The sequence below is a fragment of the Lipophrys pholis genome, assembly GCF_963383615.2.
Source record: "Lipophrys pholis genome assembly, chromosome: 12".
Taxonomy (NCBI): Eukaryota; Metazoa; Chordata; class Actinopteri; order Blenniiformes; family Blenniidae; genus Lipophrys; species Lipophrys pholis.
In genome coordinates this window covers 17,980,763-18,008,760 of record NC_137641.1, presented here as the reverse complement: position 1 = coordinate 18,008,760, position 27,998 = coordinate 17,980,763, and the positions used below count along the sequence as shown (strand labels likewise).

Below are 27,998 nucleotides of genomic sequence, written 5' to 3'. Positions count from 1 at the left end.
GTGTACATGTTAAAATAGTTAATGAAGTTGGTTGAATTCAGCGGAAGTTCTAGATATGTTCCTCTCAGGTAAAACCTTTCTAAATGCTCATTGGTCAGTTGAGACATGTGACTGATCACAGGCGGAAGTAATCAGGAAGTGTAGTGTGAAGAGGAGAAGGAAGCGTTGATTGAAGTAAAGAGACTGCTCCAAACAACATCCATCTCCGTCTGTGTACTCCTTATAAGAGTGAGCCGACCAGCACACATCAAACCCTCACGTTACACTGGTATCAGTATTGGCACATCCCCGTTGGATCAATTGACCCGAAGAAATCATTCATCAGCTGGTTTCACTCTAATGTTTTGGCAAATAATATATCACAACGAGAGTCTGCAATTTTTCCTGCTTTTCAGCTTTTTTACACTTTTCAGTCGTTTATCATTTTCAGCTATTGAAGGTATTTCTTTAGCGCCTTTAGCATTATTTGTAGTTAGTGATTTCATCTATGTAAACCATTATAGCTATTATGTTTAGGGTGAGGGTTAGGTTTTTTGCATTTTTTCAGTCATTTTAGCCATTTCATATATTCACATATTACACACATTTCTTTCTTTCTTTCTTTCTTTCTTTCTTTCTTTCTTTCTTTCTTTCTTTCTTTCGTTCTTTCTTGTTTTAGCCTGTTTATCTATTTCTAGAAATTGTAGCATTTCAATTGCTTTTCATTTTAAACGTTTGTAGTGATTGTAGCTATACTAAGATGTTGTAGCTGTTTTGGTGATTTTGCCTTCTTAGGTCGTTTATTTGCAATTTGTCTATTTCTGTTGTATAATGAATTTCTTCGGGTCATTTTTGCCACCAAACATCTACTTAAATCTCATTTTGACTCTGAAATAAAGCTGAATTCATTCAATCGGAGCTTTTAAATAACTCATTTCCTCAAACAAGTTCTCTAGATCAGGGGTGTGAAACAGAATTTGGTACAGGGACCCAGTTTCATGTTGAGTGGGTCGGACTGGTAAAATAGCACCATAATAACATTTAGGTTTTCACTTTGAAGTTTTTCTTTGTTGTGGCTCAGAGTATACTTGATGAAAATGACTATGTTTTTGCAAATCAAACAATTACTGCCTAAAATAACTATAATCTCAACATAAAGACAATTTGAAGGAAAACATCTGGTACAAAATACAGTGAAATGTAAAAAAAAATTTTTTTTAAAAACCCCGACCCTGTAGTTGTGGCATTATGCATGGTTTTACAAACTCAGCTGAGGCTAATTTGATAGCAACGACTCGAGCTAGCTCGCTTTCACTGCAGCGTCACCGGAGGAGAAGGTCGCAGGGTCATCGGGTTGAGTGGGGCGGCGATGACATCATAGTTTTCAGCAAATGTTTTAAAATGTCGCCACTCTGGAACTGTTTTTCAAAAAAAACCTGTGTATTCAGGTTGTGTTGATAGTTACTACCAAGTAGCCCATACTAGCTCCTGCCAGCTGTAAAAAAAACTGTTACTGTTTTTCATATCAATTATTTGTTAAGTATATTGGTCAGGCAGAGCTCCACTACAAAAGGAAGTGGATATTTTCCCTGCATTACGTCATGAAGGGAAAAATGTCAAAATTGATGTTTGCAAGCAAGTGAGGGAGATGACAGACTTTCCTCACTTCTGGGGCCTCATACACACTATTGGGACATGTAAGAAGAACGCCATAAAGTACATTTTGTCTAACATTGGACCTTGAAGATAAACTTTGCTTGGTGGTTTGTCCGGCCGGACCGCAGCCTCTTACCCTGGACCTTTTGTTTGACACCCCTGCTTGAAGTGGTGGAGGAGGAAGGCTGGTGGAGGAGGAGGAGGAGGAGGAAGAGGAGGAAGGAGGCTGATGGTGTAGGAGAACCAGGGAGAGGCGAAAGGACGCTGATGGAGGAGGAAGAGGAGGAGGAAGGAAGGCTAATGGAGCAGAAGATGCAGGAGGATGGAGCCTGATGATGGAGGAGGAGGAAGGAGGCTGATGGATGAAGAGGAGGACTAGGAAGGAGGCTGATGTTGGAGGAGGAAGGTGGCTGATGTTGGAGGAGGAGGAAGGCGGCTGATGGAGGAGGATCAGGAGGAGCAGCAGGGGGAGGAGGCTGATGGAGGAGGAGGAGGAAGGAGGTTGATGCAGGAGGATGAGGAAGGAGGCTGGTGGAGGAGGAGCAGGAGGAGGAGGAGGAGGAGGAGGAGGAGGAGGAGCTCAGCACTCACGGACGTGAAGCGCCGCTGTTCGTGCGTTATAGAGGCGCTTTGTGCGTCGTTAATCCGCTCTGATGTCACGGTGCGGGGGGAGGAAGAGGGGGAGGAGGTGGCGGAGGAGGAGGGGCTGCTGAGCTCTCCGCTTTAATCCGCGCAAGTTGTCTGGAGGGACAAGCCGAGCCGAGCCGAGCCGAGCCAGCCGGAGCAGCTACCGGGGAGCAGGACGCGGAGAGGCGGAGGCTGCTGGAGATGCGCACCGGGGCCTGTCCTCCGCTGACATGCAGGTAAATGACTGAATGTCCTTCACGCTGCACCTGCTGATCGTTGGAAGGGAAAAACAGCAGCGTTTTTCAGCCAGCTGACAGTTAATATCCCTTTAAAATAGACGCACAGGAAATGCGGACCGCATCCAGGATAAGTCCGATCATTCCTCTCACCACTCAACGATTATGGCCAAAGGAAGGAAATCCTCTGGCCTTTTAACAGAATAAAAACAGTTCAAGGCCACTGGAGGGGATTTCGGCATTCAGAATAAATGCACCTGCCAGTTTTGCACTTGTTTGTGGACTAATCCTCTTCCTCTACAGCCAGGGAGCAGTCTGCACGGAGCACAATGCAATGTGACTGCGATACATCCCAACATGGACCATATGCTTCCTTAATGTGTGTGAGCAGGAATCACACGTCAGATGTGCAGGCTGATGTTTAGGTTCGATGATGCGTTTCTTTGTTTTTTTTAAATCATCCAGATCGATCATGAGATGTCCTGTCGCAGTGTGATGTGGTCTAAAGACACTTGGAGTACTTCATGTCTCTGTTACATAATGTGAGAACAAATGATAATCATTGCATCTGACTATCTGGTGGGTTCATCTCTCATTTCATGCCAGGAATCAGAAAATTATGTAGATTTTAATCTTTTGCCTGTCGTCTAACAAATTCATTCATCACTGTGGGAAAAGTTCCAATTTTAGAGGAAAGACATGATGTCAAGCTTCTGCTCTCCCGTATTCTTGCTCACAAGAATGGATTGTTCATGTGAAAGTGTAAAGTGATGACTTTAACTGCTTGTTCGGGTTAATTTCAGTAGTAGTGGTTTCCAACTCGGGGTCGGAGGACCCCCTCAGGGGCGAAAGCAGAGATTTTGTGGGAAACGTTCTTGTGGTTTTGACCTGTCAAAGACACCCATGAAAAGAGAATTTTCTGGAATCCAGAAGGACAGAGGAAATTTCCCACTATTTGTATGTGTTGGTGAGAGTGGGCATGTCCAATACTGTTTGTCTTAACTGTAATGTTTTGGCTAATTTAAAGATCGGAGAAGGGGAATCCTTCCTCTCTTGGAAGGAATGTGGAGTGTTGCCAGGTTGAGCTGTCATGGAAGTGTTGCTGCAGGTTATTTTTTATTTTTGTTTGTAAGTTTAGCTTGGCCGACCTATTTCATATGCAGATTACATTTACAATACCGAGGACAGAGAACTAGGGCTGCACAATATACCGCATAGTTATTATTGGGTTTTTTTTTATCTCAGATCGTTCATCAAAATAATAGAACTAACCAATTAAAGCATTTGAACAGAATATTTCATACTTGCTGGCGGAATTCAAACGTTAACAACTAGCTAGATAGCGTTCCAGGATGAGAAGTTTATGGTTTTGTCTCTCAGACCTGGCAACCCTGCTTGGGGAGTGCAGTTGTGAGTAGTTTTGTAGTAGCTGGCTAGGCGATGAGGCTGATGTCAAATTACAAGGAAGGCTTAACTTGAAAATGAGGACAAGAGGTTCTCCTGCATCTCAAACGCATGAACAGGAACAATCTCATTTTGTTAAGGAATATTGTCTTGATTATACAGCATCTTTAACAACAACGTTCACAAAGATCAAAGATCATTTAAAAAAAATGAAGCACATGAGAAGCACAGGATGTAACTCAGTCTCAGTGAAAATGATGAAATAGAAGAAACACTCAATAAATTTAGGCAAGTGGTTTAAGCTCTAATTACCTGACAACGTGAATATGCAGTTTTTGCGTTTTCGTTTCAGGAAGGTTTTGCGTTTACATGGAAACGCTTTGAAAACCATGTCCGTTTACAAGGAAATGGCAAAAACACGAAAAAAATGTAGTTACCATGCCAAGCCACGAGTTGGCACTGTTGTTTTTTGGAATGAAACCACACACACATGCAGGCAGGGAACAATACGCTATATACATTAACAATTGAGAGTACACAGACATTCATATGGACAGACAAAGTTAGATTGCTATAACAGGTGAAGCTCAACTTTAAAACTACCCAAGTCCCATGAGAAAACGGACGGGTGGTCATGACACTATGGAGGAAAACATTGTTGTTATAGTTCATCCTGCTCATGTGCAGAAGAACAATTTACTACGGCCATGTTGCACATGCACAGTAGCAACGTCTCTGAAAAGTTGCATTTTCCCTCGTTTCCATGGAGACATAGTCAGAGTATTTTCAGAAACTTCCTCCTTGAGAGCCGTTTTCAAAAATGTCCTTGTCTCTGATCACCATCGTCGTGTAAACGGACACCCAGAGTTTTGCATTTTCACCTGAAAACGTGTGTTGTGTAAGCGGGGCCTTAAAAGCAGGCTCTGATTCTGTCGGTTCTATTTGTCTCAAACAGACTGATAGAAAAAGCTTGATAACAGAGTTTTTTGTTTGACCTGTACTTGAAAAAATAAAGAAGACGTTTTGGTTGGATTCCACGTTGCTCTCACAGACATTTCATGACACTGTTTTTGACGCTTCCGGTGAAATTGCCGCTATAAAACATCAAAATACTGCAAACTTCAGAGTGTTGTTGACATGTTCTCGAGATCTGAGTTATTTATAATCCGATTGACTGAATGATTCATAAAATAGCAGGTACACTGGTGTGACGGCTAAGTGCCTGTTAATAGATGTGATCATTCAAGGACTTTACGTGTCCACACAGTACACCCACGTGTGTTGTTGTCAGCGAGTGTTTGTCGGTATAAGATCAGCGAGTTAATGGGCCGGTAAATCCCCCGCCCCGCAGCTTTCACTGCAGCCTGACAGATGGATGTGCAGAGCTCGGCTCACAGCTCTGCAGGCTTGGTCCGGCTCAGCGCCGAGCTGCCAGGACCATCTGTGACCCCGGCGACCCCGGCTCCCCCAGACCGCCCACCGACGCTCGGCCTCGAACTCCGTCCGGGATGTTCGCCGTTCCGGGAGTCCGCCCTCGCTCCTGCTGCTTCCCCGTGGCGTTTTGCCCCTGGCAGCGGTGAGCCGCGCTCTGATTACAACGTCTGCATTAACCTTTGACCCCGTGTGTGTCCACTCCATCCAGCATATTAAATTTTTAAGTTTTGCCTGTAGAAAGATGAAAACTATCTCGTGTGAACCATCTGCTGCCTCACACACCAACATCAAGCCTGTAGACTCTGCGGATTCAGAAAACATTATAGTGAAGCACCAGTGGAAACGACCACTCCATCCACCGGAGAAAAGCAGGAGCCTTCAAAATAACAGCTTCTGAGGTCTCCTGCATTTTCTAGAAAGTCCCTTTTTCGGGGTTTCTTTAAATCTAATCTTGGGAATCTCTTGGCATGAGATTGCCGGTGCCACCCTGAGGGACTCTGCTTGGGAACCGTGGCCTGAAACAATGATAATAGTGTGCTTGAGACAAAGTACTTGTTGTGGTACCTGTAAGAATTATCACCTAAATCCCCGGCTCCTCTTGTCTCTGCCGTGAGCTAATCTGGAATCTCAGTTTATTGTTTACCCGTCTTGCCCTTTCACAGTGTTCTCACAGGGACTCCTTTGTGGCCACAACATTTAATTGTTTATCAGGGAAACGCTTTCCAACCTGTCGCACATCAATGTTTGTGTGTGTGTAGAATTTAAGTATGCATCAATTTAAGACTCAGGTATTTCCTGCAGGAAGTGAGGGAGCCCAAAAAAGTGAAAACCAGACTTTGATTCTCCATGAGTACAAATGTTGTTGATTTAGAATTTAAAAAAAAGAAACTGGTCACTTGAACATATTTAATTCAAGCTTATTTCTATAGTGCAAAATACAACACAGCACTTTCAAAGATGAAAGCCCAATTATTCTGCATGAGCAAGTAGATGAGATGGTGGAAAGGAACTTTTAACAGGAGAAACCTGCAGAACCATCACAAACCATTCCCAAATGTTACAAGTGTAACGCTATTTTTTTGACTATTTGTTAAAAATGTGCACAGGCAGTCGTCATTCTGGCTTGTTTCCCTTTCTCCTCAAAATGTTCCCTATTTCAATGTCAATATGAGGGAAATCTAGAAAACATATTTGCTTCAACAACATAAAAACTATTCAGAAGTTACTTCCTTAATGTTTCATGAGATGTCAGTAAAAGGTAAAATGGACAGATTTTGCATGTCTCCATTTTTTATCACATTCATTCGCTAACAAGTATTTGATGTTTGACGTTGTCAAATGATGTGCGTAGCGCCACGTTTCATGAGCTTTTCTGTGCACAAAGACCAGGCTGCCGATGCTGGGAAAGTGCACTTTAAATGAGCTAATACCGGCTTGATTCCTTGACTTCAGGAATGTCAAATATGTGGCCTGCAGGCCAAAGAAATGGCCGGCCGGAGAGTCGAATCCAGCCTGATTGGTCTCGTTCAAAGATTACAGAGAACACAATGCAGAAAAAATTCAACTGATTTAGTTGGCCTATACAGGGTCATTATAACTTTGAGACTGGTGTCAAATTACAAGCTCTTTCATGCTGCACATTGTTTGGCTCACTATTGTTGGAGGAGAGTCTTTTTTTCGCCTGGTTCGAGGAGTTAAATTGCAAACAATTTGAAAAATATCAATATAGCAACAAAAAAATTACAACATTGCACCAGTTTTCCAAACAAGAATCTCTAAAAATTCCACTTGAGCTCAACTTCTCCACCTGAAGTGAGGATTCATAGTCAGTCTAGTCACATATTAATGAATTCACGTGATCGTTAGATGAATAACTTATGATAGCAGTAACGGGAGATGCCCGACAGCCTTGGTGTGGGTCTTTATAAACAAGCTTCAGCCTTTTTCTTTACCTCGGATGGGACTGTGCACTCGTCTTTTCAACCTTCTCTGTTTCCACTTAATCATTCCTGAAACGTCTCGTGGGGTCGTGCTCCGGTGTCCTTTCTCAGCTTGTTGACCTCGGACACGGCGCGGCCAGCGACAGTAGATAACTGATGGACGCCCCGATAGCCTCGTCATATTGAATAAATATCAAACCGGAGCTTCTCGTTCACAGAGGGCATTTATTATTCAGATGCCCGATCCATTCCTCTCTGTCAGGTCTTATCAGATACCAGACAGAGGTCCCTCCTCCTCCTCCTCCTCCTCCTCCTCCTCCTTCTCCTCCAGTGCCATCTGCCAGCAGCTGGTGGACGGATGAACACGGGGCAGATTAAAGTGCACTGTATCCCAGAGGATTTAGACTTTCACTATTAGTAGTGTAGAGACAGGGAGCCCCCAACGTGACATTCAGCCTCGGTGTTTCCTTTTCCGTAGCACGATAACGTGCCAAAGGAAGGACATCAAATTCCAAACTGGAATAACGAAACACAAGGTATTGTCGTTAGTGTCGGCATACATCGAGAGAATTTGCTGCCATAAGAATGAATGACTGAAATATTGATGTGCGCAGACAGTCCGGCTGCCATTCAGATGCCGCAAATTACATTGATGCATCAGTCAAGATCGATATGGGCTGGCTTTAGTCCTTTTTGCTTGTAAGAAGGATTGTTGGAGACATTGATGAAATCCTCCTTTTTTGTGTGGCTTTATTCTGTGTTCTTTTCTGTTGTATTTGCTGAGCTCATGGTTACATCCTTTCCTCAGGGCATTTGGGGATTGTAGCACACCGGTTAGTTACCGTTGAGATTAGTCATCAGGTGTCAGGTATTGAAGTCTCTCATTCAGCATTTTTTAATACAAAGCTATTGGTGTCTGGAAGAGTGAATGAAAGGTCTATAAAACTGCTAGTTTACAGTTTTTGTGTTTCGCTAAACAAGTCACAGCTTCAGTATGCTTCAAGCTAAAAATAGATAGTGGCAGGCATTGTCTGACGGCCTCCGAAGGCAGAGTCTCTATGGTTACACTCAACAAAGTCAAGAGATAAGAGTCGGATAACTTACATCCCAATATACCCACGGCAATGCTTAAAAACCTCTGTTATCAATGAGAACCTCGAAGTAGCTCAATGTCTACATTCTGGGGGCAGTTCAAAATACCAAACAAAGTGACAAAGAAAGAGTACACCTGCAGGGGGGTCTGAGCACTGCGAGTCGACCCTGAAGACTGCAGGTTCACTACAGTCCTAATGCCATTTAATCTGGTTGGAGTGTGCTAGTGGAGTCCTACAGAGAGGAACAGAAGTGTGCTGGGAGGTGAGAGTAGACGGTAGGTTAAAGACTCACTGGCGATTCTAGTTAGAAACATTACGGTGTACTATGTTGAAAATAGAACCAGATCCTCAACGTTAAAAGCAGGTATGGCGAATTCAGATTTTCAGATGTTGATGAAAATTGAGATGAGCTGAACCAAATATTATTGCATGTTTAAATAAATCACTTTTCTACCGTGATAAGTTGTTGACAAATGTCTGAACAATCTGCCCATATTGGTATAAACATTTGTTGTTATTAAGCATGAGCCATGCAACTCATTCAGGAAGTTTTATAAAAAGTGACCATTTACATTACTCTACACCAGAGGTCTCCAATGGTCCTTGGGACACAGTGTTTTGCATGTTGTTTGTCTTTCATGACTGAAATAAACCTGATTGCAATGAGAGGCTTGTTATTGGGCTTTCTTACGAGCTTATGAGGTTTATTATTAGATTCAAACCCCGTTTAACTAACAATGTTTTAAAGTGAAAATGGAAAAGCATTTTAGGGGCCTGTTTACATGGCAACAGTGCTTGGAGCAAATGAAAACACAACTTTTTGAACACAGCTCCGAAGGTGGAACTTTTTGAAAATGCTCCAAATTCGTCTCTATGGAAACGGGGGACAACACAACCTTTTGAAGACAATCGATGGACAATAACAAAAATGTTTGCTTCCAGAGTGTCATTACTCCCAGTCCACATTCACCTGGGACTGGGAGCAATCCAACTTTGTTATTTGTCCATACGAATGCCCGTGTTGTCATTATTGTTTGTTTTTATAGCATATTCTCTGCACGCATGTGTGTGTGGTTTCATTACAAAAACAACTAGCAGCGCCAACTCGTGGCCTGCCGTGCTAACTACATTGTTTTCAGCTTTTCTGCTGTTTCCATGTAAACGGATATCATTTTCAAAATGTTGCCGTGTAAACTCTAAACTTTTCTGAAATTCAAATGCAAAAACAACTAATTTTCACTTAAAATGTTGTCGTGTAAATGGGGTCTTAGATGTGTTGAAGCAGGGAGAAATGTAAAACATTCCAGAGGGAGGATGACCACGATCCTGGTTGGAAACCTCTGTTTTATACCCTTGAAATCAGTTTCACAAAGATTGAATGACTTTCAGCCTGGTGCCTTGGACCAGTAGACTGTGTTTTAGAGAAGTGTTGGAAAGATTTTCTTTCTGTTGACTACTTTATCATGATCACCTTTTTTCCTGTTTCGGTTTTTCCCAGATATTCCTGTGATCAGGGCTTCATCGGAGACAAGAGGAGCATGTTCTGAAAATTTGGAGTTGACTCACAACCCAGCCATGAGCCATAGGTACCTGGAAGATGAAGCAGGCGAAGAGCACAAGGCGGCACCGGCAGCTCCGAGGAGCAGGCAGCCCAATGGGCCCGCCGGAGAAGCTCCTGTGCGTCGGTCCTGGAGGCCCTGCCAGATGCTCAATCAGGACGGGGAGATCAATCCCCATCATCATCACCATCAACACCACCATCATCACCCTCATCACCCCCATCATCCACCTGCAGGTCGGGGACCCCCTCGTCACCGCCGGCGGCCTCCATCGGAGCAAGGGCAGGGTCAGAACCAAGCTCGGAGTCCTGGTGTGGCCCCAGTGACAGCTCCTTCAAAGTCGGATGGAGGCGAGAGTCACGATACTGAACCTCGCCCTGTTCAACATCACCGACCAGCTGTAACACGCTACCGCCGTCATGGAGACCCTAACCCCAGACTCAGAAATCACAGACAGCGGCAGCCATTCAGAGAGATTCAGGACTCTTCCCCTGGTGCAGATGAGCGACGAGTTTCAGCAGAATTACAGGCACAGGAGTGCTCATCAGCTGATCCTGTCGTGGACAAATTGCAGGATAGTGAATCCATTCATCAGACTCCTGTTGCTGTGGTCGCTCCTACTCCGCTTTCCACTGATCCTGTCAGTCAGACTGTCCAACCTCCCTCTCAACCACCTCTTCCGCCTGCTGATGTGGTGGAGGACCTTCAGGAGCAGAAATCAGGAGGCGAAGAAGCATCAGAGGAAGTCAAAGAAATCAGCACTCAAGAAGAAGAAGAAGAGGTGGACTGCCATGCAGCCACAGGTCTGCACACCTGTAGCCTTGATGATACAGCTGATGAACGTGCCGAGCAGGTGGAAGAGGATCAGGAAGAAGTGATGGACAATGTAGAAGAGGATCCTGCAGGCCAGGGAAGTGAAATCACAGATCTCTGCTCTGACACAGAGAGTGCCGCCTCTCTCAGCATGGATGGGCCACTCCACAGTCCACCACCGCTCCAGTCACCAACTCCTCCTTCGTCCCCTGATGTTCCACCTTTTCCCCAGCTGGACCACTTCAGCGAGGACATTAGTATGAGTCCTGTACCCGACAATGATATGCTACCAGATGAGGACGACGAGGATTGTTCTGAATCATGCTCATTGTCCCACTCCACTTCTTGCTCTGAATCTTATCCAAAAACCTATGCAGAGTTTTATACTGAATCCCATCAGAAGACTTACCATGAGCCTGCCTACTCAGAGCCAAAATCTCACCCAAACTCTTTCCCCGAACCCCTCAAGACCTCTTACCCTGAGTTACACAAGGAACCTCGCAGGCGGAGGACTGAGCCTAACACAGTACCACAGGTGTCCCACCAAGAGCCCCTCACCAACTGGAGACAAGAGAATGTACAAAAAGGGACCCGTAACTCCCCCACTGAGAGCTTGCACCATGCCCCGAGGCCAGGGAGGGATCGCGGTTTACGCCACTCCCCTCCGGACCGCTCTGTCGGCTGCCGCTTGCACCACTACGATGGTCAGTCTGACGGGGAGAGTGACAGTGATGATCATAGCCCTGTTCCTAAAAGCCACAGGCATGCATCCAGACAGGAAACCCAAGCCAAGACCTCATCATCCGGGCAGAGCAGTTCAGGGGAGACCCAGGACGAGCGGGGGGAGGAGGGTACCAAGGGCTCAGGGGATGCCATCAGCCTGGCCATCAAAGACATCAAGGAGGCCATTGAAGGGGTGAAGACGAAGACGGTGCGCTCGCCATACACACCCGACCAACCTGTGGAACCAATTTGGGTGATGAGGCAGGAAGTGAGCCCCACAGAGGAGGCATACCCACTGCAAACTACGACTGGCCATGTGAGTCTCACTTCACCATAAGCCCTTGTTGTTTTCTGTTCTTTGCAGACGAGTAGGTGCAGGGCTTGTGTAAAAGAGCATGTTGTCCATCCTTGAAGACTGAGATGGAAAACTGAGCTTTTACTAAGCTTCCAGAAACAGACCCTTTCTGTCTTGTTTCTTGCCGTTACAAGGATTCTTTTGTGTTGGCGGAGGCTAAAAATAAGATCTATCAAACAGAAGCTGAACAGAAAGCTGAATCTGTGGCATTGTAGTGATGCTGTCCATCATGCAGTATCCCTCAGAAAGGGAAAATTGTATCTGCAGAATATAATCAGAATGAATCAGCATGAATCTTCAGGTAAACAAGTTTTGTCATACATAGGCTACAAGTCTCGGACATTTCAATGTTTCTCAAAGTTAAATTTGGATACGGTCCAGCAACTTGGAGTCGCACTACAACAAAAGTAGTTTGTTTGTAATGTGCGTTCCCCTCCCCCACACTAACCACAACAGTTGTACCTGCGAAAGGTTAGATTGATTGACAAGTGGAATGTTTTTGGCATCATTAGCATAATTTAGCCGGCTTCATAGAGTATTTGTCAGATGACTTTTATTTACTTTATTGACATCACAGACGAGATTATGAGAAGTGAGTTCACTTCACCTCCTTCAGGTTAAGTAGGAATCTTTCAGTGAGCGCTAGATTTCCTAAAGATACAACTGTTGATGGTTTTTGAGACCGAGACAAGTTGAAGTGTTCGCAGACACATGGTTGTTAAAAGTATTCATTTTGATATTACTCACTCAAAGCACTCGTTGAGTATGATTGACTTTTTAAAGCCTCCAGATCACAATAAAGTGAAGAAAATGTTCAGAGATCGCAAACCAGCATTAAGTGCAATGTTTATATTTACATAATACATGAAGGAAACTTGAGAAAAAGTCTCTTTATTTAATCCTGTCAAACAGTTTTTGGGTTGCATTTCAGAAGTTTTCCTTTATCTGTCTTTGAATACAGACTATATGGGTAGATGGAGACTTTGCCTGACATTGGCTGGTAGTCTGCAGTATTAAATTATGTCATTGCTTCCTGGAAGTTATACAAGAAATTTCAGCCTTGGCCGTCAATTCATTTAATGACACCTGGATTAGTGCCCAAATCTTGACTCATACGTCCCCTGAATTAGCTGCCTGCAAGAGTTGTTCTCAAAGATCTGCAGTTTTTTAATATCCCCTTTTCTTTTTCCTCTCCTCAGTCGTCTCCTCACTCCCCCTCCCAGTCAGTCGCGGAGTCTCCGTCCCACTATTCTCCCGTGAGTCCTCTGAGAGCCGAGTCATCCAGAGCGCCCAATCCCCAACACTATCACCAACAGCAGCCGCAACACAACCATCACCACCAACACCACCATCCCCACCACCAACAACAAGGCCCCCAACCACAGCAGAGGGACGCCGCGAGGCCGCCGCAGACGTACGCTCAGCCCCAGACGTACAGCGGGCACATGGCGCCTCATCAGCATCAGCAGTGTCAACATCAGCCGCAGGTTCCTGCTCCTCAGACACGAGCTCAAGTTCAGCCACAGTCACCTCCACAGAAGCCCACTGTCCAGGAGGTAAGACGTTCACCTCCAAGTGTCAGCGACATTCTCACAAATGAAAAGATTCCCGCGACGAGAAGGCGTCGCCTGACCCCAAGATTTAGGCCCCGAATACACAACGTTTCAAAAAGCGCACTGCTTACGCGTTTTCGTCTCACAAAAGTTTCACGTTTACAGAGCAATGTTTTGAAAACGATGTCAATTTCCATGGAAACGACAGAAACGCTGAAAACGATGTATTAATCGTGCCAGGCCATGAGTTGGTTGTTGGTTGTTTTTAGAGGGAAACTACACACATCGACAGAGAACAAGATGCTATAAACACTAACGATTGAAGTACACAGACATTCGTATGGACAGATGACCGAGTTACATTGTGTCAGGAGAATTTCCTAAGCTGTTTTTCGGATTCCGCCACCTTCTCACCTCCGGTGCAATCCGGCCTCTTTTGTAACAATTCAGTTGGAGGACTTCTCTCGAGGAAAGATCAGACTGGCCTTATGAAACTACCAAGTCCCAGGAGAGTTTGGACTGGGAGCCACGACACTATGCAGGCAAACATTGTTTTTATTGTCCATTAACTCATGCATGTGCAGAAGAACTTTTTACTACGGCCGTAGTGAGCATGCAGAGTAGTAGCGTTTCAGAAAAGCTGTATTGTCTCAGGAAACGTATGTTCCAATATTTGTGTTTTCAGTGGCTCCGAGCGCCGTTGTCATGTAAACAGACACAAAAATGCAGCAACATTTTTTTGTTTTCACTTGAAACATTTTCATGTAAACAGGACTGTGTTCATCTCCATAACACTTTCAACAAGTTCAAAATAGGAATATGTGTTTTAATGGAAATAATTCAGAATTTAACTTCAAATTATTTCCTTTGATTAGAAATAAATGAACAACATTTTTCTTTTAAATCCTGCCCAGAAAAGATTGCGTTTGTGGTTTCATTACAAAATCACCCGACATGAAAACGACATAATTTTCAGCGTTTCTGTTTTTTTCCATGTAAACGGACATTGTTTTCAAAACGTTGCTGTGTAAACATGAAACTTTTCTGAAACAAAAATGCACAAGTGATGCATTTTCATTTGACACGTTCTCATGTAAACGTGGCCAAAATCCCTGAGCTGTATATTTCCACTCAGCTGATATGTATTAGCCATGAGCCAGTAGAATTTATCTTTCCAGAATATTTCAAAATATATTTTCCGGGCTCCTGTTTTTGTACGTTGATGGCGGTGGGTGTATTTAACCCAGCTCGTTTACCTATGAGACCGCCAGTGTTGATCTCATAGGAAAAAAGCGTTCTGCAGCCCTCATTGAAGAAATCTGGGGGCTCCAGCAACATTTCAGGTGAAATGCACGACTTTTAGAACAAGTACAAGCTGGTATATGAACATTTCATATATTTAATAATTGTATATTTTGGTATGACTGAGCCACATCAAGGCCTACACGTCTCTACAACAGGAACTAATCTTATTTAAGTAGCGATACTTTTGGCTGGTGCTTGACTCTATCAGTCAGAAGCAGTTTCATTACGCTGAGCACCACGAAGCACGTGGATATTTAGATCTTCAACGATCTCTGGTCGAGCTGCGCAAAAATGAAACTCGAGCAGAGAGATAAATCTGCTGGAGGTGAGGCTTCTTTGACAAGGTGTTAATCTGTCAGCAGCCAAAAGGCTGACAGCAGTGAAAGACGTGCGGAATTTCAATGAGCGAGCCGCGAGCTGCGTTATGTGAGTGGAAATAATAACCATGTTTTGTTGGGTTTTTTTTCTCAGATCCGCAGATCTCTTCCTCCCTTTCCCACATTCGTCGACGGTGAGTGGATTCCCCCCTGAAAATCATCCTTTTAAACCTCACCTCTTCTCCGGTTATTTTCATGAGATCAATACTTCAACTTATAGTTGCTTTGGGTGTGCGTGGGGTTTTCTGCTCGTATTTCAACCATATCTTTCCTAATGTATGTCTGCAGATGCCCTCTGGAGTTTTATTAGATCAGATCGCTTATATTCAAAAGCTAATCAGCTCCAAGAAAACCAGTAGGATTTTCCTTCAGTCCCATTTGGATGATCAATCGTTTGATTTCCTCGCAAGCAGAGATCAATAACACGACTTTATCAAAGAAATGAACCATGAAAATGACAGTTTGCAGTTATGTTCTTGGTTCAGATTGATTCTAAATGACTCCTATGGGAGATATAAACACACCCCTCACATATTAAAAATGGTAACAAAAGATTAAAATGTAAGAAAATATATCCAATTTCAGTGAATTCATCTGTTTTACAGCTTCACACAGATTTTAGTTGGTAGAAAATTGTGAAAACGGCTCAGTTGACCGCTGCTCTCTAACTTACTTGGATTTAACTCCACATGTATACGTATAAACGTATAAACAATGTAGAGTAAACTTGCATTAATTGTGTTGAGTATCTGTTTACGCTCGTTGCAGGGATCTCTCGTCTTTCTGTGGACGAGATGAAGCCCAGATTAAGTAAATATTCATTTTCAACCTGAGGAAAATGATAATCAGTGCGCAGGAAATCAATGAAAGTCAAAGCATTACTTTGTGTGTGTGTGTGTGTGTGTGTGTGTGTGTGTGTGTGTGTGTGTGTGTGTGTGTGTGTAGATGAGTGTTTGTTCGTGCCTAACCCACCGGTGTGTCTCGTGCAGTCCCCGGACCGTGTGACCCCGAGGACCTGATCGACGGCATCATCTTCGCAGCCACGTACCTGGGCTGCACCCACCTGCTGTCCGAGAGGACGCCCACCAAGAGCGCCCGCATGCAGCAGGCGCAGGAAGCCATGAACCGAGTGCGGGTGAGAGCAGATTAGAGATTATTCGTGGTTCAGTTCTGTTTTTTACTCACCCAACGGTTACACGGAGACTACTGTTTCAATATCAAGGCACATTTTAGATGTGATGTAGCATTAGAAAGCATGAACTCAGCACGTTATGATCTTATTATTTCATTTAACATCGGGCAGTTCCATATAGAAGCTTTCTAAATACTAGGATCAATATATATTCTTCACTTCTCTCCTATTTTAAGAGCAAACATCCCTGAAGTCCCTCACAGCAGCTAAAATAATCTAGATTAAAATCAGGTTTAAACAGCATCCATGTCTACATCCTGATATTAATATGGTTATAAATAAGACTACCTTTTTATCTTAAATTAGATTTTTACCACTTCATAAGGTACATAGTGGACATGTAAAGTATAAAACTGATCAGAATTGCTTAATTTTTAGCTTCAGAATGTGTGTAAGTATGAATTATTCCTGAATGGATTTACATTAGGAATTATACAATGATTTAATCACATTAAATTCACTATGACTGTGCCTCAATATAATCTCCTTTTTACAGTAAAAGTAGCCAGATTTTTTCTTTAAGTGCACCGTCCTGAGACAGGTTAATTTTACCTGTCTGTTTATTGTGTCAAATATGGTGTCAAAATTCACGTATTTATTATATTTGTTACAAAAAAAAGCATTGATTTGGTGCCTTCACTCAGACAAGGAGGGTTTCATGTGATTGAATGCGGGTGTTTAACCCTTCATGCCCTCTTTACCATATTGAGAAAGGAGAAAGGAGAAATGAGTGAAAGTAGAAGATAAAACTATAAAAAATCCAAAGATCAATTCAAATGCTGAATAAAAAAAGCTGTAACGTGAAAAGACTGCTGCTCCACCATGTCGATCTAAATATCTGTGGATGTCAAACACCACGTGTTTATATGAAAACCTATTAGGAAGTTGAGCCTTTCTGGATGCGTTGCTACTGAGCTTGAGAAACACGCAGGGTGGTGATCATCTGTGGTTCTTCATTTAGACTCTGTTCATACGACAATTGAGTGTTTGTTTCCATGACAACCGTGCTCGGAACCACTGAAAAAAAAACGCTCCAACTCTGTTGCCGTGGAAACGGGGGGAAACGCAACTTTTCTGAAATGCTGCTACGGTGCATGTGCACCACAGCAGTAGTAAAGAGTTCTTCTGCTGCTGTGCGAGTCGATGGACAATAACCAGTGTTTTCCTCAGAGTGTCACGACTCCCAGTCCAGATTCTTCTGGGACTTGGTAGTTTTAGAAATGAGAGTCACAAGTAATAACAATCCAACTCGGTCGTCTGTCCATACCAATGTCTGCGTACTCGCCACTTCTAATGTTAGTAGCGTATTGTTCTCTGTGTGGATGTGTGTGGTTTCATTATCAAAACAAACAACAACAACCTGGTCCAACGAGCAATCTACATCTTTTTAGTATTACTGCCGTTTCCATGTAAATGCGAAACTTCTCTGATGCAGGAACAGAGATGCAGTTCATTTGTAAAAGGATGAAAAAAACAGTTTGAATTGAAAGATTTGGAGTTGTTACTTAACTGGTTCAATCTAAACCTGCTGTGTGTGGCCTGTGATTTAAAGCACTTTACACCAGGATTATATTTCAGATGAGTAGTGTCAAAGTATCGATGCGCACGGCGCGTCACTTCCAGGAGAAATCAAAAGCGAGCGGTGCAGAGAGCAGCAAGCTGTTTCCATGTTGGAATCTCATGTGTATCTGAGGTTAATGTAATCGAGCTGGGTTAAATGCACAGAGTGAATTTCCCCAAAGGGATCGATGAACGTATTTAGAACAGAGCTGCAGTTACTGCGTATCACCACCGGTGGCACCAGCGAGAGCAAGAGCGTTGTATTTTAGAGCTTTTTATGTTTGGACTGAAGAAAGCTCAGCTCTGCTGTTGCTTCCGCGTCTCTGGTGGGGAACTCTGTGATGAGCTGCACGGAGGCTCGCTCTGCATTCAGCTCCCTCCCCGTCCCGCCCGTGGCTGAAAAGGCCGCATCATTCACAGATCACCGCCTCCGATCCGCTTCTCTCCGATACTCCACTGCATGTTATGTAAAGTGTGGCACTGGGCTGCCAGCGCCTCTCGCCTCTCTCCCACTCTCACTGTGTGGAGTCAAACATGCAAAGAGTACAGCGGATGTGACTTGTGGGAGAATCCGATGGAAGCTGAGAGGCTGCGAGTGTGTGTGTGTGTGTGTGTGTGTGTGTGTGTGTGTGTGTGTGTGTGTGTGTGTGTGTGTGTGTGTGTGTGTGTGTGTGTGTGTGTGTGTGTGTGTGTGTGTGTGTGTGTGTGTGTGTGTGTGTGTGTGTGTGTGTGTGTGTGTGTGTGTGTGTGTGTGTGTGTGTGTGTGTGAAGGACGACGTGTGAAGCTCTCCCAGCATCAGGGAGAGAACGAGAGCTCGGCTTTCAGGCCGAGATGTCCTCTGCTGAGTGAATCCAGGGAGAGGAGGAGACCCAGAGAGGGAGGAGGAGAGGGGGATCCAGAGAGAGAGGAGATCTAGAGAGGGAGGAGGAGGGGGGGATCCAGGGGAGTCCAGAGAGAGGAGGAGATCCAGAGAGAGAGGAGATCTATAGAGGGAGGAGGAGGGGATCCAGGGGAGTCCAGAGAGAGGAGGAGACCCAGAGAGGGAGCAGGAGGGGGGGATCCAGAGAGAGAGGAGATCTATAGAGGGAGGAGGAGGGGGGGATCCAGAGAGAGAGGAGATCTAGAGAGGCAGAAGCGGAGAGATCCAGAGAGGGAGGAGGGAGGAGAGATGACAGTGAGGTGGAGGAGAAAGTCGGAGGCAGAGAAAAGCCTGGAACCACTCCCCACTTTCAGCTTCACAAATGATTGAAACAAAGAAAACTGACAGTAACAAACTCGTCTCAACTAATAATTCTAACAAAATAAACAATATAAATACACTCGAGAGGCACCGACACCTATATATGGTACCGATACTGCATTTAATAAGTACTGGTATCGGTACTCGGTATCTGAAGGTAGCTAAACGTTAGCGCTCAACCTTTTAAAAAATGGTGTTGGTGCATCACATATATTGTCGCTTTATTTTTACACTCCAACATTCTGTCAACGTCCCTCGGTGAACCTGAAGGTTCCTTTCAGATTCTATTAATACTGATTAATTAAGTCCATGAAAAAAGTGACTTTTCTATCAAGTACAACAACAACCGCAACAATTCAATTCAATTAACTTTATTTATATAGCACCAAATACAACACGGTTATTTCTAGGTGCTTTTAACAACAAAGTAATATTTAATCAAATGAACGAGGTTACTTGGGACTCTCTTGGTTTGTTTATAAATATTTCCCAAAAAATATAATTTATAAACATATCAAAGCCTTGTAAATGTGTTCAGCCAAAACATTAGGACCAGTGGCCTGTCACTGATTTATGTCCTTATCATAGTACCTGAGGCTGGGATGGATTCATCAAGCAGAACGTCAACATCTTCTTCTCAGTTTAGGAGATAGAAGCAAAATTTATGTAAAAAGGTAATAACAATCCGAGTGAGTCAGGACCAGGTTTTGGAGATTTGGGGGGGTTTCTGATCCACAGTGGTCAGTTTTTTAATATAAGTGGGACAAGAAAGGAAAAAAAATAATAATTCATGACATTTCTATCATATTTGAAGCTCTTCTGTATCAGTGTGTCAATCTGATCAACCTCACTGTGGTGCGAGAAAAAACTATTTTAATCTCAACAAATAATATTCAAATCTAATTTTGTGAGGTGATAAATTACAATATATGTTTTTTTGTAACTGACTGTAAATAATTCATACAGGTATCCATATTTTACAATGTTTTCTGTGACTCAAAAAACAGAAAAACATCCATAAGACATAAATATGTGATTCCCCTCTTCAGACGCTAGATGGCACTGCTGCTCAACATGGATTAACGTTAATTGATCAATTCTATACATATATACAGTCCTTTTTACTAATAATCATAGTAGTGTGATTCGAAATACACAATTAAAGATCAGGAGAAAAAACTAAATAGAGTTTTAAGCTGCATGAATTAATTAATGCTTTATTTATGACATTTTTAATGATTTATTGTAAAAGAGTTCAAAGTGAGAGATTTGAAGCTGAGGATGCTTATGAGGATGAAGAAGAGGGTGATGATGATGGTGCTCTTGACACACAGATGTGTTTTGTCCTCGCCACTCAAGTCGCCCTAGGGTTTTTTTTCCCCTCTTCCTTTCACAGTATGAAGCACAGCGATCTGTTCGTGTCACATTGGATTCACTCATTCTTATTTATAGGATGCAGATTTTAAATCTCGGTGAGTCTGCAGCGCAGATACAAACTACTCCGAAACGTCTTGGATCATCTGTTTTCAACCCGGTACCAGACATTAAAGTATTGTTATTCATTTTAAGTCTCATAAAAACCAACTCAGTGTTAATAATTTGCCTTGAAATGATATTTGGAAGCGCTAAAGTGATAAAAAAAAAAATCACCTTTGATCGCTAAGAAAATATCTAAATAAGCTAAAATTCTCACTGTCACAGCTCTGATTTACAATTATTCACTTCATGCTTGTTTTATTAGAAATGTTAAGAGTAACTGTTATTAACTTACAAGTGATTAACTTAGAATTTGACAGTTTTATCTTCAATCATCAATTCAGAGGATGTGAAAAATAAATCCATCATAAATACTTAAAATATTATAATTAAGTGGTAATGATAGTTAGAATTCAATTTCTTAATGGATATTTTGATTTTCCTTTTTTAGATTTCAAATACAAACATCCCACTTCCCCCTACTTCTTAAAAGAGTTTCAGGCTTTGTTGCATGTTACAAGTGAAAACACAAAACCTTCACACTATTTCGTGACTGTGTTTACGGGACAACGGTGCTCGGAGTTACCGGAAATGCAACTTTTTGAAAATGCTACGACTCCTGAGCCTTATGCTCACACTCATTCACTCCATGTTTATCTACTTCACCACTAGTAAAATCACCCACAGTTAGAATTGATTATCCAACATCATCGATCTGCATTTGTTAGTTTTAGAAAAAACACTTTGAGTCCAGATACGTTATGGTACTGTGTGGGATGCTGTAAGCAAAGTATAATATTTCACTCGAGAGAGTTTTCTATTGACAGAATATTTGTGCATTCATGTCTCCTCTTTGTAATTCCACTTTGTCTTCTCCGCAAACCACAAAAATCCCAAAGGCTCCGGATTCTTTGTGATTTCTGACTAAATGTGATGGAACCACTGCAGCTTCATGCTGCTGCTGTTAATACAAGGAGAAGCTGTTTCACTTCCAGCAGCTAAATCCTCTTTAACGCTCACTGTCACTGTGATGAAGATGAGCTCGTCTGATGATGGCTGATGGTTATAACTACACACACACACACACACACACACACACACACACACACACACACACACACACACACACACACACACACACACACACACACACACACACACACACACACACACACACACACACACACACACACACACACACACACACACACACACACCCCCGCCCGGTGTCCTTCATCCTCTGTGTGTTCTCTCGTCCCTGCAGGCTGCTCAGAAACAGGCCAAGAACAGGAAGAAGGTGAGTTTAAGTTTTTAGGCAAATAATGAAGTTACGAGAGAATAAAAGCTCTTGTTTCTTTACAACACTGATTCCAAACCTTTTTCTTTGAAGGATCCCAAATTGTCACCAGTGTACACGTCGGCAGTCACTCACCACATCCTGTGTCGTTAGAAAAAAACAAAACAAAACGAAGGAACCTCATGACACTTGTGAAACACAGTTTCTTTGTTTTATTCTGTAACCATCTCGCCACAAAAGCTCAATCCAGCTCTAATCTTGCTCATCGCTTCAACGAAGCCATGTTCTATGTAGTTCTCGTGGTACAACCGTTGTTCCTTTTTGATTGAATCGTCTTTCTCTTTAGCCTGATGAGCCACCATGTTCCTCTCTCTCTTTACTTTGCAGTTTACTTTTACATTTTTTAAATAGTATTTACTGAAATAAATTATACATTTTTAATACAAACACTAAAACTTAGTAGTTTCATGACATAAACGAATTAAATGCAGACTATTTTTAACGACATATCAAGAGGGCTTCACGACCCCCACCATGAATCTTTGGCGCCCCCTGGTGGGTGTCGAGATATCTGGTTGGTAATCGCTGCTCCACAGGTTAAAACACTGTTCTTCTGTCAGAAACTCCAAATGATTTAAAGGTTCAAACAGAAGAACTTTTTCTTGTAATGCAGTAAAATTCAATCAATCTTTAGATGAATACACTTTTTCGGTCGTTGTTTATATAATTACTTGTAACTAGTGACTTTTCATTTCAAGCAGTATTATGTTGATGGTTTTGTTGGATCTGCTGCTGGTGGCCTCCTGTGCTTACTCCCTGCTCTCTCCTTCTCCCCCTCCTCATCTCCCCCCCCCCTCCTCCTCAGAGTCCTGATGGAGAGCCTCCGTCCACAGCTGAGGTGGATCTCTTCATGTCCACTCAGAGGATCAAAGTTCTCAACGCCGACACTCAGGTGAGCGAAACTCAACAAGATGTCGTGGAAAAAACAAAACCGAACACGAGTCCACCAGCGGATCAGACAGAAAATGAATAGATCAGGTTTAAGATACTTCAAAATGTGACTCAGGATTCAGAACTTATTCAATAGATGAAGAAGAAACTGAATTTAAGGGGTTTAGCAGTGAATTGAAACTGATTTTGAGTTGAATTCATATTGACAGAGTTCTTTAGAAACAGTCCGGTAGGAGTCTATACAGTGCAGCTGAAACCGGGTCCGTCTTTTCCAGGAGTCCTTAATGGACCTGCCGCTGAGGACCATCTCCTACATCGCAGACATTGGGAACATGGTGGTCCTGATGGCCCGGGGGAAGATGGTACGCTCCCGCAGCGCTCAGGAGAACCTGGACCACACGGCGGAGCAGACCACCCTGACCCACGACGACCGGCGGCTGTACAGGATGATCTGCCACGTCTTCGAGTCCGAGGACGTGAGTCTCACCTCTCACACGTTCCCGGTTCTCAATCTTAGTTCCCGAAAGCTTTAGAGTTACCTGAGTCTAACACTAAGTGGTTCCCCAGGGCTCTGTGCTTGGTCCCTTCTTCTTTATTCTTCACCAACACAACACACAGTTTGATACCAAGCTCGACCTCTCCGTTGGTGACGGGGTCCTGTTGTGTGTGTGTTCCAGGCGCAGCTCATCGCTCAGTCCATCGGGCAGTCCTTCAGCGTGGCCTACCAGGAGTTCCTGCGGGCCAACGGCATCGACCCGGAGGACCTGAGCCAGAGGGAGTACAGCGACCTGCTCAACACTCAGGACATGTACAACGACGACCTCATCCACTTCTCCAAGTCCGAGAACTGCAGAGACGTGAGTGAGGGGGCAGCAGGGGGCAGCAGGGGGCAGCAAGGGGGCAGCAGGGGGCAGCAGTGGCTGGAAGAGGGCAGCAGGGGGCAGCAGAGAGCAGCAGGGGGGAAGCAGGAGGCAGCAGTGGCTGGAAGAGGGCAGCAGGGGGCAGTGGGAGGCAGCAGTGGCTGGAAGGGGGCAGCAGGGGGCAGCAGTGGAATGGAAGGGGGCAGCAGGAGGCAGCAGTGGCTGGAAGGGGGTAGCAGGAGGCAGCAGGAGGCAGCAGTGGCTGGAAGAGGGCAGCAGGAGGCAGCAGTGGCTGGAAGGGGGCAGCAGGATGCAGCAGGGGCTGGAAGGGGGCAGCAGGGGGCAGCAGGGGGCAGCAGGGGGCAGCAGGATGCAGCAGTGGCTGGAAGGGGGCAGCAGGGGGCAGCACAGTTAGAACGTCCCTCTTTGAATATTCATATTTTTTTTGTTTTTCTCCACGACGAGCTGCTCTGCCCTCAGCGGAGGTTTTCCACGCCGTTAGTTTTCCCTCGCAGTGTTTTCGCATGAGCGGCTGCTTTTAGAGTCGCAGCCGCAGCAGGAAACAGAAAAACAAACCTGGGATTCATTCGTCTGGCCGCCGTCCGTGTGCCTCAGGTTTACATCGAGAAGCAGAAAGGCGAGATGCTGGGCGTGGTGATCGTGGAGTCCGGCTGGGGCTCCATCCTGCCCACCGTCATCATCGCCAGCATGATGCACGCCGGCCCCGCCGAGAAGTCCGGCCGCCTCAACATCGGGGATCAGATCATGACGGTGAACGGAACGAGCCTGGTGGGCCTACCGCTCAGCACCTGCCAGAGCATCATCAAGGTACGCCAGGGACTCGAACCTTCGACCGACAGCAGCTTCCATCAATTCCTAAGAATATTTGCTATAGAATGTTTGTGGTTTATTCTATCAGGGCCTCATGCAGGGAAAACAAAGGTTTGTTGCAACACGGGTCAAAATGTAGAAGAATAGACTTTTATAGAACAAAAGGCACATTTTCACCTTCTTTTTTTTTAACAACATTTTTGCACAAACACAGTTTGAATGCTCATATTTGGACTTTTGTCTAAAACAGAAAAAGAAGCGACAATTTGTATTGATGTATTCTAAACTACAGGACAACACATTCTTGACGTTCTCTTGTGTGTTTCTTTGAGTTTCGTGTGAAGATTTCAGATCATTACAATCAGTTAACCAGACAAAAATCCTCTGAGAGGAACTACGGATGAAAAAAACGGACTGTTTAGTGTTTTCTGTTTGTTCAGGGTCTGAAGTCTCAGTCCAGGATCAAGATGAACATCGTGCGCTGCCCCCCCGTCACCATGGTGCTGATCCGCAGGCCGGACCTCAGATACCAGCTCGGCTTCAGCGTCCAGAACGGCATCGTGAGTCTCCGCCAAGCGCCAGACATACAGACTTTATTTCTTCTTCTACTGCTACTTCTCCCATTAATTCCTCATTACCTTCTTCTTCTCCTCTGTGCAGATCTGCAGCCTGATGCGGGGGGGCATCGCTGAGCGGGGGGGCGTCCGGGTCGGCCACCGCATCATCGAGATCAACAGTCAGAGCGTGGTGGCCACGCCTCACGAGAAGATCGTCCAGATCCTGTCCAACGCTATGGGGGAGGTATGGAGAATCCAACGGATGAACCCCGGTTCGATCCCCAGGGGCGCCACAGAAGAATAATCCATAAATAATCCAAACATCACCATGAATCTGAATATTTCCCCTTTGCAAACACACATGACAATTTCATTCAACATCTTTGAACAAAACCATATAAAGTTAAAATTTTAGGAAAGAAAAGTCACATTTTTTATATTGTTCTGGTTTAATGACGCAAAATACAGAAAAACTTAAAATGTGATTTGTCCGTTTACTTCCTTGCAAATGTAACAAAAGAATTAACGTTCACTTCTTTTTTTGTTGGTCCTGATCTTTTGTTGGACTTCTTTAGTTTTTTACAAAAGAAACTTTGTTCGTGGGACAAATTAAAATGTGAATTACAAAGTTGGTCATGAATCAGATTTTCTCACTAAAACTTCTTTTGACCAAAGTGATGGAAAAAGGACAAAACCGTCCCTCACGTTGCCTGTTAGGATTATTAATCTGTGATCAGTGTGGCTTTGTAATTTTGTTAAACTGGGATTTCTCTCTGCTGCAGATCCACATGAAGACGATGCCTGCAGCCATGTACCGTCTGCTGACCGCGCAGGAGCAGCCCGTCTACATCTGAACACACACACACACACACACACACACACACACACACACACACACACACACACACACACACACACACACACACACACACACACACACACACACACACACACACACACACACACACACACACACACACACACACAGAGATATGACTTGCCTTAATCTGTACAGTGCAGCGTGGCAGCAGAGGCAGATTATCACAGCGGGCCAAGTGTTGTTAGTGTTTTTCTGTTCAACCAAAGAAGAATAACCGTGGATCTTATCGTGCATATTTAGGTGGAAAGCAGAACTCAGTGTTATTAGCTTTTGTTTTGGGTTCAGTAGCTGTCATTTCTGAATGTACTCTTAAATCATGTTGGACCTAGAGATTATCGGAGGAACGAGTCAAACTGGAAGCCGGAGAGGAACGCATGTACAATTCTACTGAATAAAGGAAAAGAAGAAACAAGAGATCAGATTTCTGCTTCATTTGTTCGGAAAAACTGATTAAAACAACACAAATTACTGGGTTGATTTAATATTAACGTCTAATCCTGCAACTGCGAAACGCGTCGAGGCATTTATTCTCAGTTAAATCTCAAATTAAGTGAAAATTTGTCTGATCAATACTTTTTCACATAATTTCTTATTTGTAAAGATTGTTGGGATCTATAGGAGGGAAAAAGAAAAGTTACTTTTTTAGTTATTTAAAGAACAAGCGTCTCAAACTATACCAGTATATACCATCTGTGGCCACCAGATGTCACTGCATGAACAGAAAGCTGCTACAGAACCAAGGAGAAACCTCTCGTGCTGCTGTATTTGACAGCAAAATGAAAAGAAATTAAACTGAAATGATTCATTCTGCAGCATAAAAATGAAATATCTACATCAGACGTGCCAGAATATGTTCGGCTGAAGCAGTCAGCAGTGAGGAAATGTGTCCGTCACAGAAGAAGAAAGAAGATTGTGAAAGAATCAGATCCGGAAAATGAAGAAATCAAAGCAGATCTAGATTGAACACTTGTGATCACAGTCTTTCAGTCGAACTAATGCAGAACAAACAACAACCAGGAGTTTCAACCTCATATCAGGTCTTTATAAACACTTAAATATAAATTATCTGACTACGACAGTGGAAACTCACAGTCAGTAACTTGTGTTCACTGCCTGTCGACCCACGCAGTGCTGATTGGACATAAATGAAAAATAAATGGGGCTTATACTTGTTTTATTCCCTTTTATGTTTTTTTTTTTTTTTTAAGCTGTGAATTAACGTGCGGAAAATACACTAACGTGTACTCATGGTTTTGTTCTGAGCTTATTTCATCATTTTAACACACTGCGAACTAATCAACTGATTAAAAAGTGTTTTAATTGAATAATTCACAGTTTTACTTTTCACTTAAAACAAACCGTGCTCGGAAAGGAATCCCCATGAAACCCACATTTTCACGTGTTTGACTGGATTGTTTCCATCTCCAATGTCAATCTTTGCAGATTTAATATTAGATTTAATATAATTTGCACATTAAAAAGTAGGTTTGTGTCTCTGGAAGTTCTTAAAGCTTCTCCGTGCTCTCAGATCCTCACTTCTCACCTTGAACCCTTTTAAAAAGCCTTGTTATTTGGACATTTTCTAACAAGTCATGAAATGATCAGATTCATGAAAACTAAATCTCAATGAGTGTGTGTGTGTGTGTGTGTGTGTGTGTGTGTGTGTGTGTGTGTGCATCATATCAGCTCAGAAATAAAACTACTGAGGTTGTTCTACATGTTCTCCCTGAGCAGGCATCTTCTTTAAGAGCTGATCAGAGCAACAGCGCAAATAGATTTTTCCCACTGTCACTTTTAAATCTGATTCTTTAGATATTCAGTCAGTTTGATGGGCTCATCTGCAGAAACCGTGGCAGCGGGACACAAACTGCTTCAAGATTTTCTCAAGATCATTGAAGCTCGGCAGATTTACATTTAGAAATAATAATAAAATGCTTTTAATTTACAAAAAATGAACTGAAACATTGTGATCGCCTGAGGGAGGAGTGAGGTGATTTGAAGAGTAAATCTCAGAGCATAAATACATTAATATAATCTACTTAAGCGTTAATCCCACCCGATATCGTGTAGCCCCACTTAATTCCATGTGTGCGTGTGT

At 43.5% G+C, this 27,998-nt stretch overlaps 1 protein-coding gene across 1 annotated transcript; it reads left to right on the top strand.

The window, feature by feature from the left end:
* The first annotated feature begins 2,361 nt into the window (after window positions 1-2,361).
* On the top strand, window positions 2,362-26,298 carry LOC308117411 (uncharacterized protein). The gene is made up of 13 exons (XM_080476281.1): window positions 2,362-2,498; window positions 9,869-11,781; window positions 13,020-13,376; window positions 15,150-15,189; window positions 16,045-16,190; window positions 21,789-21,821; window positions 22,687-22,773; window positions 23,048-23,248; window positions 23,450-23,629; window positions 24,248-24,460; window positions 24,904-25,023; window positions 25,124-25,264; window positions 25,803-26,298. The coding sequence occupies exons 2-13, from the start codon at window positions 9,946-9,948 to the stop codon at window positions 25,872-25,874; spliced, it is 3,426 nt and encodes a 1,141-aa protein (XP_080332407.1). The 5' UTR covers window positions 2,362-2,498; window positions 9,869-9,945; the 3' UTR covers window positions 25,875-26,298.
* Window positions 26,299-27,998: the final 1,700 nt, after the last annotated feature.

What these genes read in the sequence shown, in the direction of transcription:
- LOC308117411 (XM_080476281.1), top strand. Translation starts at nt 9,946, where the DNA reads ATGAGCCATAGGTACCTGGAAGATGAAGCAGGCGAAGAGCACAAGGCG. An exon ending in ACGTCTTCGAGTCCGAGGAC is followed by an intron (nt 23,249 to 23,449) that starts GTGAGTCTCACC and finishes TGTGTGTTCCAG; the next exon opens with GCGCAGCTCATCGCTCAGTC. An exon ending in TGTCCAACGCTATGGGGGAG is followed by an intron (nt 25,265 to 25,802) that starts GTATGGAGAATC and finishes TCTCTGCTGCAG; the next exon opens with ATCCACATGAAGACGATGCC.